This window comes from Ophidiomyces ophidiicola, assembly GCF_022830035.1.
Source record: "Ophidiomyces ophidiicola strain CBS 122913 chromosome Unknown scaffold_2, whole genome shotgun sequence".
In the NCBI taxonomy this organism is placed as follows: domain Eukaryota; kingdom Fungi; phylum Ascomycota; class Eurotiomycetes; order Onygenales; family Onygenaceae; genus Ophidiomyces; species Ophidiomyces ophidiicola.
Window position 1 is genome coordinate 451,927 of NW_026054642.1, and position 17,095 is coordinate 469,021.

The 17,095-nt window shown below is 47.3% G+C and overlaps 7 protein-coding genes across 7 annotated transcripts; 3 read left to right on the forward strand and 4 right to left on the reverse strand.

Moving 5' to 3' along the window:
* Positions 1-1,272: 1,272 nt before the first annotated feature.
* On the forward strand, positions 1,273-3,650 carry LOZ57_000763 (uncharacterized protein; the record flags this gene model as incomplete). The annotated part of the gene is made up of 6 exons (XM_049249861.1): positions 1,273-1,357; positions 1,419-1,724; positions 1,784-2,544; positions 2,592-2,651; positions 2,715-2,987; positions 3,036-3,650. 6 exons carry the CDS (start codon positions 1,273-1,275, stop codon positions 3,648-3,650), a joined length of 2,100 nt encoding a protein of 699 aa, XP_049111021.1.
* A 1,553-nt stretch (positions 3,651-5,203) lies between these two features.
* On the reverse strand, positions 5,204-5,812 carry LOZ57_000764 (uncharacterized protein; the record flags this gene model as incomplete). Its single annotated transcript, XM_049249862.1, has 2 exons — positions 5,204-5,487; positions 5,542-5,812. The coding sequence occupies 2 exons, from the start codon at positions 5,810-5,812 to the stop codon at positions 5,204-5,206; spliced, it is 555 nt and encodes a 184-aa protein (XP_049111022.1).
* A 96-nt stretch (positions 5,813-5,908) lies between these two features.
* Positions 5,909-6,097, reverse strand: LOZ57_000765 (uncharacterized protein; the record flags this gene model as incomplete). The annotated part of the gene is made up of 1 exon (XM_049249863.1): positions 5,909-6,097. The coding sequence occupies one exon, from the start codon at positions 6,095-6,097 to the stop codon at positions 5,909-5,911; it is 189 nt and encodes a 62-aa protein (XP_049111023.1).
* A 399-nt stretch (positions 6,098-6,496) lies between these two features.
* On the forward strand, positions 6,497-7,828 carry LOZ57_000766 (uncharacterized protein; the record flags this gene model as incomplete). Its single annotated transcript, XM_049249864.1, has 1 exon — positions 6,497-7,828. The coding sequence occupies one exon, from the start codon at positions 6,497-6,499 to the stop codon at positions 7,826-7,828; it is 1,332 nt and encodes a 443-aa protein (XP_049111024.1).
* An 805-nt stretch (positions 7,829-8,633) lies between these two features.
* LOZ57_000767 (uncharacterized protein) lies at positions 8,634-9,965 on the forward strand (the record flags this gene model as incomplete). The annotated part of the gene is made up of 1 exon (XM_049249865.1): positions 8,634-9,965. The coding sequence occupies one exon, from the start codon at positions 8,634-8,636 to the stop codon at positions 9,963-9,965; it is 1,332 nt and encodes a 443-aa protein (XP_049111025.1).
* A 1,234-nt stretch (positions 9,966-11,199) lies between these two features.
* Positions 11,200-12,540, reverse strand: RPL4B (60S ribosomal protein L4B; the record flags this gene model as incomplete). Its single annotated transcript, XM_049249866.1, has 4 exons — positions 11,200-11,962; positions 12,040-12,190; positions 12,259-12,353; positions 12,431-12,540. The coding sequence occupies 4 exons, from the start codon at positions 12,538-12,540 to the stop codon at positions 11,200-11,202; spliced, it is 1,119 nt and encodes a 372-aa protein (XP_049111026.1).
* A 718-nt stretch (positions 12,541-13,258) lies between these two features.
* LOZ57_000769 (uncharacterized protein) lies at positions 13,259-14,560 on the reverse strand (the record flags this gene model as incomplete). Its single annotated transcript, XM_049249867.1, has 1 exon — positions 13,259-14,560. One exon carries the CDS (start codon positions 14,558-14,560, stop codon positions 13,259-13,261), a length of 1,302 nt encoding a protein of 433 aa, XP_049111027.1.
* Between the last annotated feature and the right edge of the window lie 2,535 nt (positions 14,561-17,095).

Genomic DNA, 17,095 nt, shown 5'->3' on the forward strand with positions numbered 1-17,095 from the left:
CCATCGGGTTACCGATTCTCCAAGCTGTTACGTAACCATTACCACCACATCGTAAGTTTCAACGTTGGCTACAGTAACTACTAGTATTTTGACTACTAATCTACTATATGGTAATAACAACATTTTTAAATCTAATAAGGAAATGATCAGCAGGTGAAAAATTTTCATTCATCTTTTTCACCATAGCGGAATCGCGGATCTCTGCACTACCATCGGGTTACCGATTTCCCGAGCTGTTACGTAACCATTACCACCACATCGTAGTTTCAAACGTTGGCTACAGTAACTACTCATATTTTGACTACTACATAGTAAGAGCTTACTACATTGAATCTACTATATGGTAATAACAATGTTTTTAAATCTAATAAGGAAATGATCAGCAGGTGAAAAATTTTCATTCATCTTTTTCAAATCTCTAAGTCACTCACTAACTCTCTTCTGACGCGATTTTCTACTATCCTACTAGCTAGGCTAGTAGGCGATTCTCTACAATTCCTACTAGCTAGGCTAGTAGGCGATTTCTACTACCCTACTAGCTAGACTAGTAGGCGATTCTCTACAATTCTACTAGTAGGCGATTTCTACTACTGTTTTCATAGTTTTTGTGGACTTAGAAATTTTCTGGAAGGTTCTTTGTATGTAGGTGTAATTGTTCTTGTGATAGAAATAGCTAGCTGTACTCCAATACAAAACATTACTGAAGTTAAATATACTTAACCAAGTTAACCAACTACTTCATAGCTACCCAGGCTTTGGTTTTCTATTGCTGCCCTCTTTTTGGGAGGCTGGGTGGATGGCTTCACAAATCGCGTGTAGTTATGCTGCATTAGTTCTCATTTATGACTCAGTTTGAACAGAACCGTCCTTATGCTTGTAGAACTGTGCTGGCTACATAGTTAACTACACGGCTTCTATACTGGCGGATTGGGAGCCGGACTAATACATCCTGATTGGAAATGGTGGGGTAGCCGATGGACTATGTATGGAGTACTCCGTACAGGTTATAATAATAAATGTGCGAAGTAGCTTCTATATGTAGTAGCCCCCTTTATTCCAAAATTACGGCAACGCGCAGCTGTGTCGCATTGATTGATTCATCAATGAAGATGTCATGTTAACCTATGTATGTACTCCGTGAACCCATAACTTTCAAATGGACAGCGTGTCCTGGAAATCCTGTCTAAGCTATCATTCGACAAAAGCTCGGTTAAGAAGTAGCTCATCTTCATACATTTCTCTACTAGTTGTCAGATTACAACCTTATGCTTTATGGACGAACTGAAAGCTTTCCTCCGGTGCTCACTTTGCTCGGAGGGAACAGGAAAGGCAAAATGGACACATGAATTCCATATTGGTATGTAGTTATATACATACAAACTCTCAAACGAAGAGCTACTTTTGACCGCAATGTACAGTCTTTATGGAGAACGACCATGTGAATATTGGCAAAATTCTCTGCCACAATAGAGTCTTGACGTCGATTTGCTTGAATATAGTTGAGAAACTCATTGAATCGCCCTCTAGCCCTACATGCGTTCGTGTAGTCGGGCAAAACTCGCAATATGCTTCAATGGAAGCATTCCTACTACATACGAGCTGCGTTGACCTACTGAGATTGTTTTCTGGAGAAATTTTAGTGACAAAATTGTTTTGGCTTTGTCAGATTCTTGAGCCTAGTCGAGGAAAAGGATTTGGTTTCACTGAACCACCTGTAGCTCTAGGTGAGATATGGATAGCATAGCATATCTGGAAAATGTGCTAATGATATCATTTGAGTAAGATTATCTGAATCCTGTTCATTCTCTTATTCCTTGCCCCAGGCTCTATCAAAACCCCCCAAAAAAGCCCATGCCGAAAGGAATGATCCCCCTGCCAGTCGAAATTCTAATGATGATTCTTGATCTTGTTTCATCAGAAACACTGGTCAATATATTCTGCTCAAGCTCTGATATGATGACGTTGGCACTCTTATATTGCAAATGTCATCCCTATCACTTCTACCCTTTCATTGGGCCATTAAGCTCACAAGAAGATGTTAGCAATGTTGTACATGCAATCTTTTATGGGTTTTCAGAACAGAAATATCTTGCTCTTGATTTCAGATGGAGGTTACTTCGGATAATGAAACTCCACGCCTACAACATTGCTAACATATCTAGCAGCTACACACCACATCATAGCACAGAACTTCAACTATCCCCACTTATTTCCCTCAGACTCTACCAGACTTTTCAAGTCTCCATACCAAAATATGTTACCACCTTGGAAGTCTTTACAATACCTGTCAACTCTCAGCATTATGTTTGTGGTATCGGATGGATGATTGATTCCCAATTAGTCCTTCATGGCAGATATTCAAACAAACAAAGTCACCTGAGTTACCATTCTGGCAACACGCTTTACTTCATTGAAAACCCCCTAGGAATAAAAGCGGTCAAGTTTGGAAACACAATGTGGGTTGATAGAACTTCCGAATTAAAATCAGAGTGGGAAGGATGCAGTTTGGCAGATGGAAGTTCAGAGCTGCTTATTACTGCTGATGTAAGGAACCCTAATCATATTGAATACACATACTGATGCTGGGGTAGTGTCTTAAGTTTCGCTCCATACGATGGTTAAAAAGTGCCGTTTCCTTTGAGGAAACACTGGTAATGAGAGAGCAGCACGCCTCTAACATTTGATTTATATCTGAAGACCAATATTCCAGCCAGGATTATGAATCTGAAGCGACACTCATCCAACAGTTTGGTAATTTTGCAACTGAATCTGTGATTTTCAAACCAGATCTGCGCGGAATAACCATGTATTATGACTGTGTTTTGTCAGGAATTGTTGGTATCTGTCTACATTCTACAACAGAAACTGATTGTATTGGGTATGACACTGGCCTTGCTAAGTTCTTTCCGATTCATGGCCCAAACGAATTCATTACGGATATTCAAATTCGATTTTGTTCGTCACTACTAAAAACCCTTACTATTGGAGTATGTATCTTCTGAAACCGTGCTTCGATTTTCTAATTTTTGAGATAGGTACGAACCAATTGGAATCGATATTGCTTCTTTGGCTCTTCTCCATCACCACATCTGGAATACGAGACTCGCATTTTCCGAGCCCCAAACATGCATTTTATATGCGGAGTTTATTTCCGTGTAGAGAGACACAGTTATATCCGCTCTCTTGGCGTTATAATTTCTCCGGGATATCATCGGCCTTCTTTTCCTGAAAACCCGACAATTTTACCAGCTTCTATACTGACACCAAACTGTGAGCATGCCTTTTCTCTGGAATCCAGTGCACCACTCCACGGTATTCGACGAATACTATGGTATAACGACGGAGCCTACTATACTGGATTAAGGTTTGTCTATCATTCCGGGATTTCTGAAGTGGTAGGCAGAATCAGGAATAACCATATGCACGAAGTTGTGTTGTCAGAGCAGGATATTATTCACCAAGTCCGAGTGGTCTCTCATAACCAAAAAATTAACAAAATTGAGTTTGATTGTGAAGAGGTTGCTTGTCAGAATGGCACTCAATATGTAGTAGGCAATTCAACGGCACGTTTCCTCCCCACACGAATCTGTTTACTAGAGATCATACTAATGAGATTTTTAGATGATCATTTGGCGTTACTCAAGTTCTAGTGATACTATTTATATTATATAAAATATTTTAGTATCCAATTTCTTATGTAAAATATTAACGATAGGCCTTCACTAGCATTTTGGATTCAAGCTACATCAACAATTGAGTGCTTCATTCCTTTGAAAGCCTCCAATATTTCTACTGCATCCCTGTCATTCGCCGCATCCTTATAATACTTCTCATGAACCTCATTATGACCACCCCAAAACGGAGAAACGTCGACATATCTTTGTTGGCGTTTCTGGCATCGATAGAGTCGAATCGTGGGGCCGAACGCAACTCCGCCAAACAAAAGACCTCTCCGGGCCGATCCATCAGGGCCAAATAAGTCGCAAACAAAATCGAGTAGCTGGGATTCTAGCTCGTGAAGTCCAGCGGTTTTTTTTATTGGCGCGCTTGCATTCCAGGACCAGGAGGAAGATATTGCGAAATGTCCCCTTTTCAAAATATCGAACCACAACATCTACTGCCTTGGTCGAATCATCAAGAGGTTGTTGGCTGTTAACAGTCAACTTGGTATCCTTGGTAAGATAAACATTGAGAATATCCTCCCAAAAAGGAACAGTTGCAGACTCTCGAAGTTGGAGGTTTTGGCCTGCAAATAGGCACCGTGCAGCTGAGCATTGACAATTAAACCGTATGGACCATTGAAATCTGGTGGGAGAGAGGCTTGTGCCATGTTCTGGATTAATAAATAGGTAACCAATGTACCTAATTGTAGTTAGGCAACTAGCTAACTAGACGATAATAGGCCTTTGAAAAACGCACCTCTGTAGTATCAATTGTTTTGACGCCTGTGTTTGAGAAGATATGTAGTGTGTTGTGCCCCACTTGACTCTTATGCTAAGGTTCGAAGTGATGATAATGCCATTAATGAGTAGGAAAAATATCACCTAAAGTCAAAGGAACACCTCATAAATGATATGTACGGCGTAGCTGCACTTTCCGTTTCAACTTTAATACGAGCTCGGTGACCTTCTATGCGCTCGGGCCCATAACATGCATCCCTCAAAAATGAGACACGGAATCAGCCCCAACTCCGAACAGGGCTTGCAGCCAACCATGAAATGCCAAGCGTAAAACGATGCCTGGGTTTCACAAATCCAACATAACTGCTCCGTATTCCTCTCATAATCATCTGCGGTTGAAATTTTTTTTAAGTGCATTTCTTGTAGATTGGCATCATGACTATCGGAACATACTTAGGTCCAGTGAAAGTTGATAAGAGCATTAAAATCCGGATCCTGAAGGAGTTGGCTTGCAGTTGGGCGGTTCTCAGGAATGAGGGAGAAACCTCTAGTCAAAATGGATACTAAGAGTTTCCTCTCAGCTAGACCAATTTTTGGTCGTTGATGCTTGATTCGGTCGTCGAGGTTTCAGCCACAGGAGTATTCGGATCATACCACTCATCTTTGATAGACTTGGGCCAGAGGTATTTCCCCTTTAGATACTTTGGTAACGGGCCCAGATAGGAAACAACCATTCCCATACGAGGAAACAGATTAAATCCAAGATAGAGATATGCAAAGACACACATATAGCTCCACATATCTCAGGGAAAGTCAGGAGTAGCACCATGAAGCAGCTCTGGTGAACAGTACTCAAAAGGTGGAAGTCCGTCTTTTGGATGACCGACTTGTGTTGCTATTCCAAAGTCTGAAAGATAAATCATATTCGAACACAGTGTGATAGGAAATTGCATGGGCTTCACAAGTTCTGCCTGTTTCCAGCTGTCAATTATCATTGGTTCAGGCCGGCCAAGAATCTTGTATGTATCAGCTATGTTAAGATTTTCGGGAAGAGCACTACCCCACAAGACATTCATATTGTTAATATCTAAATATATTAGCTTTTTAGATAATATAATTCGTTTTGAAATGATTGAAATACCTCTGTGAATAAAGCCAGCTTTGTGTAAGCTCTCTAAGACTTGAAGCAGTTGTTTTGCACCATGCATGCGAGTTGCAATATGCAACTGGTTGGCTACAAGAGATTCAACATCGGGACCAAGAAATGGAAAGACAAAAGTGTAGTGATTGTATTGTGGACCACGAAGAAGAAAGACATCCTCATATAAAACTAGATGAGAGATACCGGCCACACTGTCACGAATAGCAGTCTGCATCTGACAATCGTGTTCTCCAAATGGACCAGAGACCATAATCTTGATTGCACAGTTTCTTTGATTTTTCAAATCTTGAGCAAGCCAAACAGTAGAGAAGCCACCGTGGAAAATCTTGTGAACTATGCGGTATCTTTAATTGAGGATCTGTCCAATCTGGATAGGATAGTATTGGCGGTCAAAATCTTCTCCATATTGGTATCGATGTTCAGATAGTTCCTCAATGTCCATCGCGAGGTCAGGATCGTCTCCGTCAATCAAGTTGCCGCGATCAACATTGTCATCGGGGAGGTACGGTATAGTTGGGGAGCCCAAATCGCGCATCTTTGCGAGGCTGGTAATGGGCTGTGTTGTTGATGTCGGGCGATGTGTATAGGGAAGCGGCGGACTAGCGGAGACCAAATGAGAGGACGACTTAATAGCTATCGGGAGGCTGTACGAAGTAGAGGCACAGTCTGCTGGCAACCGGCCAGTATCAGTGTACAGAGTACTGCAAACAGTCGCCACACGTCAGTCAGTCTTGGGCGGCCCGTCATGGCGCGAGCTAGTTTGTTAACTAGTAACTAGTTACCTGTTAACTATGTAGTTAGTTAGTTAAGTTAGTTCGTTAGTTATAACTAACTTACTAGAACTAACTAAGTAGTTAACTACCTATTCGTTGGTACGTCTTACGGCCCTCGCGCCACCACCCCTCCTAATACCCGCACCTCCCTTCGTGCCGCCATGGCTGCCATCAACAGCCTCCCCAGAGAAATCTTTCTCGAGATCCTCGTTCAGTTTAAGCGTGCCTCTTGCAATAGATCCCTTTTGAATTGCCTCCTGGTCTGTCGATCGTGGCGGGATGCCGCCCTTCCCCTCCTCTATGGCAATATGGTCCTGTCTGGTTTGAATCTTCTTACATTCTGTGAGGGGTTCAATCCAGCTTACGGCTCGCATGTGCGGTCTGTGACCCTGAAAATTGGACATGACCATGGTAGCTCCAAAGGTGAATTGGACGACGGTCTCCAACGCTTCTCTGGCCTCCTGAGCAAACTTGAGCGTCTGTCCACGCTCTCGTTTCATGTGTCCTCTGGGTTTCTTTATGATATTTCACACGGTATACTACTGTCCCTTGTGCAGGCTTTGCCCGAAAGTTGTGTCAACCTCGAAATCGATACCCATCATTATGACGCCCCGTCTGCGGCTGCGGCCGACGGCCATCTGTGTGAACAGATTCGCCATATTCTGCCACGGATGAGACATGTCCGGCTTTCGCTCCGGTACATTTGCTCAGCATTGATTGGGACCGGGCCCCTCCTCCCCTGCCCCGCCAATGACGCCAAAATCTTCTCCCCAATCGCGCTACCCAACATCCAAAATTTGGTAGTGAGCTGCGCTTCGGCTGCAAGATGTCGTCTCCCGAAAAGGTGCCAGCATCTCGGTCAACATGAAGCAGACCAGTCAACCGGCTGGGACTCTGTGACGCAAGCTTTGAAGCTCTTGGTGGAGAACAAGCGTTACTCCGGCTCTGCAAAGTTCTTCGTTTTCAGTTCTATCCCTGGTGATGACGATGACAGAAGCCAATATGATACGCTTGTTTGTACTGAAATGGTGTCTCAAACTACTTTGGCCTTCCCAATCCGCTTCGTTGCGATGACTGACTCGAATGATGGATGGCTACTCCGTACTCAAACTGGACAGGATATCTTGTCCTTTTCCTGGGCTCTTCGCGATTTTGCAGAAGGAGAGGCGTGGAGAGATACGATTGGGGGTGGTCGGTTCCCTGCTGAAGTTTTGAGAAGAGGGCAATTTTTCTCGACCATATGCGTCGAGAAAAAGTTACCGATTCTATCCCAGGAGATGTTCAAAGATCTCTACCCAAGGAAGAGTTGTGATCTGTGGACCAACGAACAGACTGCTGGAAAAGCGCTTCTAATTCCAGAAACGAGGAAAGGAGAGACATATTTGTCACGGACGCCACTTGGTGAGGCAACGCCGCCAGGTTTTGTCCGAGCGATGGCAGACGAAAACCAGCGGCTCTACAAGGAGGGAGACCCTGACATACCGGATTGGTAGTGATGCAAATCCTGTATCCGATCGACCGCGAACCCCTGCGTCTAGGCACGTTCGCCAATTTTAAAATTCCTGGTAAGCCTTTGGAGGTATCCTATGGATCATGGAAACCTCTCTCCATGCCCCATTCAGCAAAAGCAGTCGCCGCACAAATTGAAGAGAAGCCTGTATGGGTTCACCATAACATGACTAAAGACAACTCATATGCGGACCAAGGAAATGACACGTTACATAACTAACTAATTGGAGAAAAAAAGAAGTGCAAGGGAAAAGTGGATAGTCAAGCCTGTCGATTTTTGCCAGCAAGACAAGAGAAGCCCATGTTCATACCAATGTGGAGCAGACTAGATATGAGATAAGACTGTCATAACCAGCCTACTCTGTAGTTAGGGCTTCTCTTAGTAGTTTATAGTAGTTAAACTACGGAGTACAAAACGCATAATAATTTCTCCTGTAGAACACGGCATCATTCCAAATTTCATTCTAAAAGAGATGCCAAACTGGTATTTTATTATTATTTTGATATTTTTTTAATTTTTAGTCCCAGCAGCGCCATAAACTTCACTAGGCATGGTACCTAACTAGTTAGCTAACTAATCTGAGGACTGCACAGCCTTTCTCATTTCTTGCGCCCCTCTCTGGGTTTTCCCCAAGGGCCCCATTTTGTCTTGGACAAGTCGGTAATAATGTTAGGCAGCTATCGTAGAATCATTGGACATGGTTTATCTAACAACTCTGCTGGTGTGCTGGTGTGAACAACAATACCTCTCAGCAGCGCATTAGATGAACCCTTGCCGGCTTGTGGACCATGGCTAATCAAATCTTCACTGACCTTGGCGATTCACCGCCTGTGTATCGAATAGACCTCTCACTGCCTCCCTCGGAGCGATACGTGGAACTCGCGACGATCTACAGGAATAAGCTGCGGTCGCTTACCGGGCTTTTCGACGAGCTGATATCTTCTCTTCGTCCCGGCATTTCGCTGATCTGGGTCCAACGCGCTGCCCGCCTTTTCCTGAGGAGACTATACACCAATGAGGAGACAGAGGAGATCAAGGGAATATGCAAGGCTACGGGAATTGATCTGTACCTCCTGGTATCTCTCAATGTGCTGCTGGACCTCTTGATGGGATGCACGAGTGGTGCAGCTTTGAGTAAGGACGACGGCGATATAGACGCGAGAATGCTACATTTTCGCACCCTTGATTGGAATATGGATGGCCTGCGGGAACTGATCGTCCAGCTGGAGTTTGTGCGCGGCCCAGATACCGAAAATGTGCTTGCGACCAGCATCACGTACGTAGGCTTCGTGGGCGTTTTAACCGGTACCCGCAAGGGCCTGAGCGTTTCCCTCAACTTCCGGCCAAATCATGACATGAGCACTGCTTGGGCCAACATGCGCTTCTACGGTAACCATATTCTGGTCCTGCTTGGCATTCGTCGATCAATCTCTTCTTTACTCCGGCAATGCCTTCTTCCCTCGGAGAGTCCAGAGTGGAAGCTGGGGGCCAAGTCGCCCGAGCCGAAGGACATTTCGTTGGACGTTATCTCCGCCGTTGTGCCACAGATTCCAACTACAGCTGCATACCTGATATTCTGTGACGGGAGATCTGCCGTCACAATGGAAAAGGATCACCGCTCGGCCGTCGTTCAGGCCTCGAACACCTTCATCGTCACCACAAATAGTGATGTGGATACTATGCCCTCCTTAACTAAAAACCACTCTGGCTTACTTGATGACAAAACCATGATGCTCGACATAATAGAAGACAGCAACTACCGAAAAGCTTGCATGCAGGCTCACTGGGACCGAAAGATTGAAAAGTGGAACCATGCTCGAAATGCTCAACCTAACGACAGGCAGCAATCACCTGCCGTAGTGACAACTCCAGAAGTCCTGGAAAAGACAAGCTCGCGAGGTAAAGAAAGCCCTGTTTCAACAGAAGCTGAAGGTGTTTCGGACAAGTCAGTCACCCCTGTTTGCGTGACAGCAACGCCGGTCGAACTGATCCAGTGGACGACCACATACCCAACAACTAATCAAATGACGCATTTTGCAACCATTATGGACCCTACATTTGGAAAGATCTTTTGGCTGAAACGATACCCAGTACCCCTCGGCATTAACACCAATCTCTAGGCACCCGTTTATAGATGTCTATCTACTCTCTGCCTATCGGCAAGAGGTGCATTTTGAATATTGAAGAGACTCTTTTCTGCAACCACGTTATATTTGTGGCATCATCTAGCGCTCTTAGACATAGAGATTCTGTTCTAGTGGTCAATGTAATGGTGATGCACGGAATAGATACAACTTACTCCGTGTTATTTTACACAAAGAAAAAACCACTCACTTGTTTCAAAGGCTGCTCACCTGCCCTGTTATTCCTCCATGAAGAGCAGAGGATTCCCCTCAGTGTCACAAGCCTACATACGGAGGCTCGGGGAAAGATAGGGGTTCTTCATCTGTACTGCCGGCTACAGGCACGGCAAACATTTTGAGCGATTTACGTATCTCCCATGTTCTGAGCATGGTTCAGAAGCCTAAGTATAGATTGTCATTCAGATATAAAGCCTCCTGTCTTCTAGAAAGCGTTTTAGATTCCAATTCGAACTGCAACAGTATAAGCTCAAGTCTATCAACTTCTTTCGATATGTTCTCATTACTGAATATTCTATTTATCGCGCTTTTTGCAATGAGCTCTATCGCGGTGCCTACAGAACTACCTAAGAGGGACCCACGAAGAAGATTTGATAGAATTGGCGGCGAAGCACGGATTGGTCCTATTGGGCATATTGGGTATAGCGAAGCACAAGGTCTCAGCAAGCGGGCACCACCGAGGTCGCACCCTGGAGAGAAAGGCACACCGCCACAACGGATCTTTAGACCTTTATTTCGATTTGATATACCCGGCATCTTTAACAGATCCCCAGGCATTTTGGGCTCTGAGGTGGTAAGGAAGGGAACAGAAATTTTGGCCCGCCGGGATGAGGAAGAGGAGCCCAACCTGAATACAGTGGAGACCAAGAAGATAAGAGAATAGTCCTAACGGGGTAGGTGGGAATTCCTGAATCACACTAGATGTTTTTCTTGTCTAACACCGCTTTGGATTCCAGGGCAATTGAAAGGGGGTTTAGAATTATTGCAGGCATCAATTGGGCATGATGTGCACCAAGTGAAATATGTGGCGGAGCAAGTGAATGTGAATGTGCTGAAGGAAGATTTTGGAATGGTGTTACTCTTGCAATGATTGTAGATCCTTTTTATTTTCATGTCACATCGCTACCTATGTAACAGATCAGGAAACACAAGAGTAATAATTTAAATCAGAAAAAATCCCACATGCCAAAGACCCTATCATGTACCATTAACCCTAATTCTCATTAAGAATCTTGTGGAAAGTCTCGCCAGCGCGCTCTGGCTTGCCAGCCTTGATAGGAGCCTGACCAAGCTTCTGCTTGGAGAAGGCACCGGCGTATGGGTTGAGTCGGAGCATGACCTGTTTGTTCTTGAGAGGGTTCTTCTTCTGTACACCGGTTCTTTTGGTTCTGGCGTCACCCTTTGGCGCTCTGAGAACGGACTGGACTTCGGAAGAGTTGATGAGGCGGGTAATGTCTGCGTTCGAGACGATGTTCGAAGGGAGGAGGTAGTCTTTCTTAAGGGCGGATGGGGCAGAGGTGCTACCGTAAATCTGGTCGAGGGCAGCAAAGGCAGACGAAGTCCAGACGATGAAACGGCCGAGGTGGCCACCGGGGGCGAGCTGGAGGAGGTTCAAGGAGAAAACGGACGATGTCTCGACACCAGGGATGTTGCGGAAGGCCTTGACAAGCTCCTTGCCGTCGACTTCGGGGTTGTAGACAACAAGAGGGCCGCGGCGTTGGCGGTAGCGGCGTCCTCGCATCTTACCTTTACCAGCGCGAAGCTTGCGGGATTTCTTAACCTTAACGAGGTCTGAGCCAGCACCAACGGCCTGGAGGAGGGAGACAGCGGCCTTGGTCTTAGCAATAGCACCATTCTCAAAGGTCTTGGAGTCGACGACAAGAGGAACTTCGGGAACGTTCTCGACGCGGTGGCCACGGGCGAAGAGGAGGGATGGAACCGAAGAAGCAGCTAGGGCAGAGGCGGTTGCGAAACGCCTATCAAAAAAAGTCAATATCCACCGTCAATCTCACAGTGATAAAAAATTCCTCAATCCAGGGCAACAGGAGCTTACTTCTGTCCCAAGTTGATCTTCTGATGCCATTTGCGCCACACCTTGGTGGGAGCGAACATACGACCAGAGCGGCACTGGTTACCGAATGCAGCCTGACCGGCGCGGTGCGTACCACCGCCAGAGACACGGGGGATACGGGCAACAGCACGTCCTACACGGCACTCGAGTCAATTCTTCCCGGTCCCGCAATCCGCATATATATTTATATCTTCCACATACCAGTACCCCAGGATTCAGCGGAGGTCTGCTCGCCGGCCTTCTCGCTCACGGCATATGGCTGTCTCCTGTTCTTCGCGATTCCAGTGTGCACCGACCTGTCCACAAGAAAACCTCGTTAGCAAAAAAAAAAAATGTTCGATTCTCAAAGGGTTAGTCTTGGAATAGCTCGTACTGGACAATATCGGGACGAATTGGGGCATTGAAAACGGTGGGCAGAGGGTGCGTAGCACCGCTGGGCTTGCCCTCAGCCGTGGCGATCGTAACAGTCGGTCGGGAGGCCATTTTTTGTCGACGGATTGCTGGTCGTTGGGCGTCGTCGAAGGTTGTCTTTCTTTCCGGTCAGCAAAATTGTGGGCTTTCTCGCTTCTTCGGGCGATGCGGCTGGCTGGTCACGGGACCCGAAAACCCTAAGTGGTTTTTTTGCGTTGAGTCTGAGCTGGCGTTGGGATATGTCGCGTGACCCCTTTAGCCCTATGACTATAGCCCTACCTCTGCTTCGGTCAAAGTACGGAGATGCAAGTCAAGGCGAGACCGGCGGATGTCAAATGCGAAGCTGGACCATTCGAGTTTGAAACACCCTAGCTAGCACCGGGGTCCGGGGAACTACTACGGAGCTACAGGCACAGCCTCTGAAGAAAAATGGGATCGACAGAACTAGGTATTTCAGATATAGATTTATTTTATGCACTCTTGCCATGCTCCTAAGTCACAATGCACAGGGGAGAAAAAAAACAAGGCCTGAGCTGACTGAGCCTTGAGGCCCATAAGAAGGACAATATCAACGATTGAAGAAAATATGTCCCATGAAAAATAAACACACAGATGCTGTTGGTCATAACCAGCAAATGAAAACGAATGTAAGAATCGTATATCGTTAGAAAAACGGCTGAGAAAAAAATATTCATGAAAACATCCCCATTCGCCGCTTGCGCGACGTCCTCCACATTGTAGATTGATGTGTGTCAACTCGAGACGATACCAGATCGCAAAGAGTGTAGATCTAGTGAGAGCGAGAGTGGCCATGGCGACGGCGTAGGCGCATGGCGGTTTTGGTCATGTCAAGCTTCAGCTCCTTAGAGATACCAACAACACAACTAGTGCCTTTCGCCATCGGAATGGAAGCGGACCAGGTTCCACTCGCACAGCGCTGGAAAGAGCTTCCGTCAAGGCAGTTCCAGGTGCCCTCGTCAGTACAGGCCTGAGAGGAACCATTACCGCCGCTGGGTGGCGATGGGCTAGTTGGAGGAGTAGAGGGTGGAGAAGCCGGTGGCGAGCTGGGTGGAGCTGGAGAACTTGGAGCCGGAGCACTTGGAGGTGAAGAGTCGGCCGACGGGGCAGAGGGAGCTGGAGAAGGAGTACCGGCAGCGGGAGGTGCAGAGGTGGGTGCAGAGGCTGGTTGAGAAGGTAAGAAAATACCAGGAGATTTAGAAGGCTGGCTGGGCGCAGAAGAAGAAGAAGAAGCAGGCGTGCTTCCACCATTACCACCATTGCCACCGTTTCCTCCGTTGCCGCCAGAAGGAGAGCTACCGCCATCTGCAGGTGCCATTGGGCCATTGCTTCCGTTCTTCATAGTGCAGACAGGGCCGCCAGCCTTCATCAAATTTTGAGCAGAACCGCTACGCTGAACGGACGAGCCAGGATTTGGGAATCTAATATCAACGCCCTCCTTGGTGACACAGTCGTTAATGTTGGCGACAAACATGTTTGGCAGATCAGCACGTTTTGAAAGGGGGACCGTGCTTCTCGATTCCACAGCTGGAGTGGGGACGTATCGTTTCTTGGATCCAGTTACTTTGATGGGGGCGCAGTTCATATAGAATTCTCGGTTGCCGATACGGTTAATCCAGGTCCAGGCTAGGGTGTATTCGCCGGGTGAAATGCTAGATGGGATCTTGTACTTGAAAGTGCTGGCCCCAGTGCCGTTGGGATCCTCAGGAAGATTCCCATCAACGTTCGCGGGGCAGCCACCCTCGATAGAATGAATCACCTTCCAGACAGAGTCTTTGGTTGGTTTCATGTCGGTGGTCAAGGAAACCTGGCATGAGCCGCCACCATGAACTGCGCTTCCTTTGAATGAAAGGGTTTGTTCTTCACCGATGGCCATGACATTTTCTTGGGAAGGTGGATCGTAGACACCGGGTCTCTGCTTGCAAGGGAAATCTGCAAGATTGTTCTCTAGGGGACCGTTGTTGAGCGTGCTGGGTCCATACGGATGGGGCGAGCTCATCAACATATGTGCGCTAACAGGAGCGGCGACAAGAGCGGCTGCAGCGGCAGCAACAAAAGACGTGGTAAAATACATCGTGAGCGAAAATCGCTTTGAGTGTTGTTTCAGCGAGGAAGAGGGGATCTGCGTGTGTCCGTTTTATATCTCGAGTCCTGTCTCGTGCCTGACGAACAAGATTCAAGAATAACTGTGGGGTAGATGTGTATTTGGATATGCGCAGAAGTAGGAAAATGGTATATCAGTTGTGTGTCTGGTGGTGAATATTAGCTAAGGAATTACAAGAAAGTGTGTATTGAACAAAATCAAACTTGATAGCCAACATGTGAAGGAGGTTTGCAGGCAACAGGTATTAAAAGAGGCAGTATTAACAAATTCTAAGAAAGAAAAAGGCACTAGTTGCTCTCTGGAGAACACATGTAGAAGGAAGTTTGAATAGGGATACACACCTTGATAGAGGCCAAATTCAGACGGTTGCACAACAACAATGGCTTATTGAGGAGGGACAGGGATGTATGAATCTGTTCAGAAGGGTGTTTCCCAGCTAGATCACAATATGTGCAAAGAATGTAAATGGCTCTTTTTATTGCAGAACATGCCACAGGCAAATGTTGCAAGTAGAGTCAGGGGTGTCACAAAGGGAAGGACAAGAGAAAGGGTACAGGAACTAGCCCAACCGATTCTCAAAAGAAAAAAAAGAGAGAGAGAGAGAGAAGGGATCCAGCAGATAGGGACAGCGATGGAATGTTTCTGAACGGGCCAGCGTGTGTGGGGAAGAAAAGGAGGAGGAGGGAAAAGAGGGTGTCGGCCGCCTGGCAACAGGGAGGTTAAATATCAGGCCCGCTGGTGAACAGAACGCCGCTGAGGTTAGTGTTCAGGCGGGCAGGGATCTAGTAAATGGAGGGGACCGAATGGGAGGGTTCAGCAGCATGGTGGCTCCAGTCCGGCATGCAGAAACCTTCTGGGCACTCGGCGAACCTTGTCGAGGCGTCGGGGCATTTGGCATGGGTATGTCTTGGAGGGGATTGGCCGCTGGCGGGGGGCGACGATGGTTGGCGAGGTCGGTTCCCACGATGAAACAGGGCATAACTTTCCACCGGGGCTGACCACGATGATTCGAAACGAGCTAGCAGAGCCATGGCGAGCATGCTGCGGGGCGGCTGCCGCTGCGCCCTTCTGTCGCACAGCGCACGCTCGTTCGCGTGGCGGCCGCGGCAGCCCCAGGCGGGCGGTGGTGATGTTGGACGTGCGGCCGGGCGGGGGAGCCGCAACACCGCAATGGGCGGCAAGTTGGGCTGGAGTTGCCGCCGCTTTGAAGGCCGGAGGGCAGCCATGCGCGCTGGTTGGCCGTAGCGCGTTAGTCAGCGAGTGGCTGATATAAATAGCGCTGGCGAATCAGGCGCCGTGCGTGCCTGGTCCCTGAGAACAGACGAGGAGATGCGGCCGTTGATTGGTGGGCTCCGCGCTAGCGTGAAACGGCAAGGCACGCGCTCGCCACACACAGGGAGGGCAAGCGCCACCCTTTCACGTGCGCTGCTGAGTCACCGCCAATCGGACCGCGCCGGCGAATTATGCCCGAAGCGGCCGGCGCCGGGGTGTGGCTCACGCTGCCCGCCGCTGATCAGCCAGTTGCCCACCGCCAGTGCATCGCTGCTCGCCCTCTGCGCCTCAAACCACATGCGATCATCGTCATCTGCCTGATCCTAGCTTGATATTTGGCAGTGCGGATCAGCGGTCTGGATTCCAATTCCTCACGGCCTCGCGCCCTATGAACCCGTTTCCCGTGGGCTGACCGCCCGGCACGCCCGGGCGCGTAAATCCATGATGCTGACGAGGCTCGCCGAACATTGGCCCCCAAGTCACATAGTTACATCCCGGCTGTACCATTTTTGCCTGCGCTAAAAATTTAATGCAAAGCAGCCAGCGGTGGCACGGCCCAGCCCTGGTGAAGGCCTAAGGATCGCCGGCCAAAAAGAAAGAAAAAAACAAAATAAAAGAACGGAAAAATTTGATACCAGCCCATATAGATTCCATGTGGGATTGATCGCGTTATCTCCGGCAAAAAGAAAATAATCAAATTCGATCGATGACTTTTCGTTTCGAATTTTGTTCCTACACAAAAGCACTTCGACGTTGTCATATCTGATAGGTCTGACTGACGTGTTTCGGCACAGGAGGCTCGTCAGCTTTTTCTTGACTTACTCTTGTCCGAGTCTAAGCTGACTTCCAAGATGCTAAAACGAAAAAGTTTTTTAGCCCAAGAACTATCGCCATCAGCTTGTTCGCCTTTGGGATGGAAAGCGACGTTTCATGTCTGGCCTACAGCATTTTTGGTAAACTTATTTTCAGAAATACAAAATGATACTTCGAATTCGTCGACACAATTCGTCCATTTTGCGAACCATGAAACCTGTTTATGTTTAAAATGGGTTCCCTCTTGCCCGAAAACGCCGTTGGTCCCATATGGGCATAAAACTTCTTAACGTCTGAGAGCGAGTAAACTTTGCGAACCTTCACTTCTTGATAGGCCACCGGATAATAACCTTTGGGCCGTGGGCGACCCTGACGCCCAGATCTATGGCCCCTCAGCCCATCCATGCTTCACCACTCGGC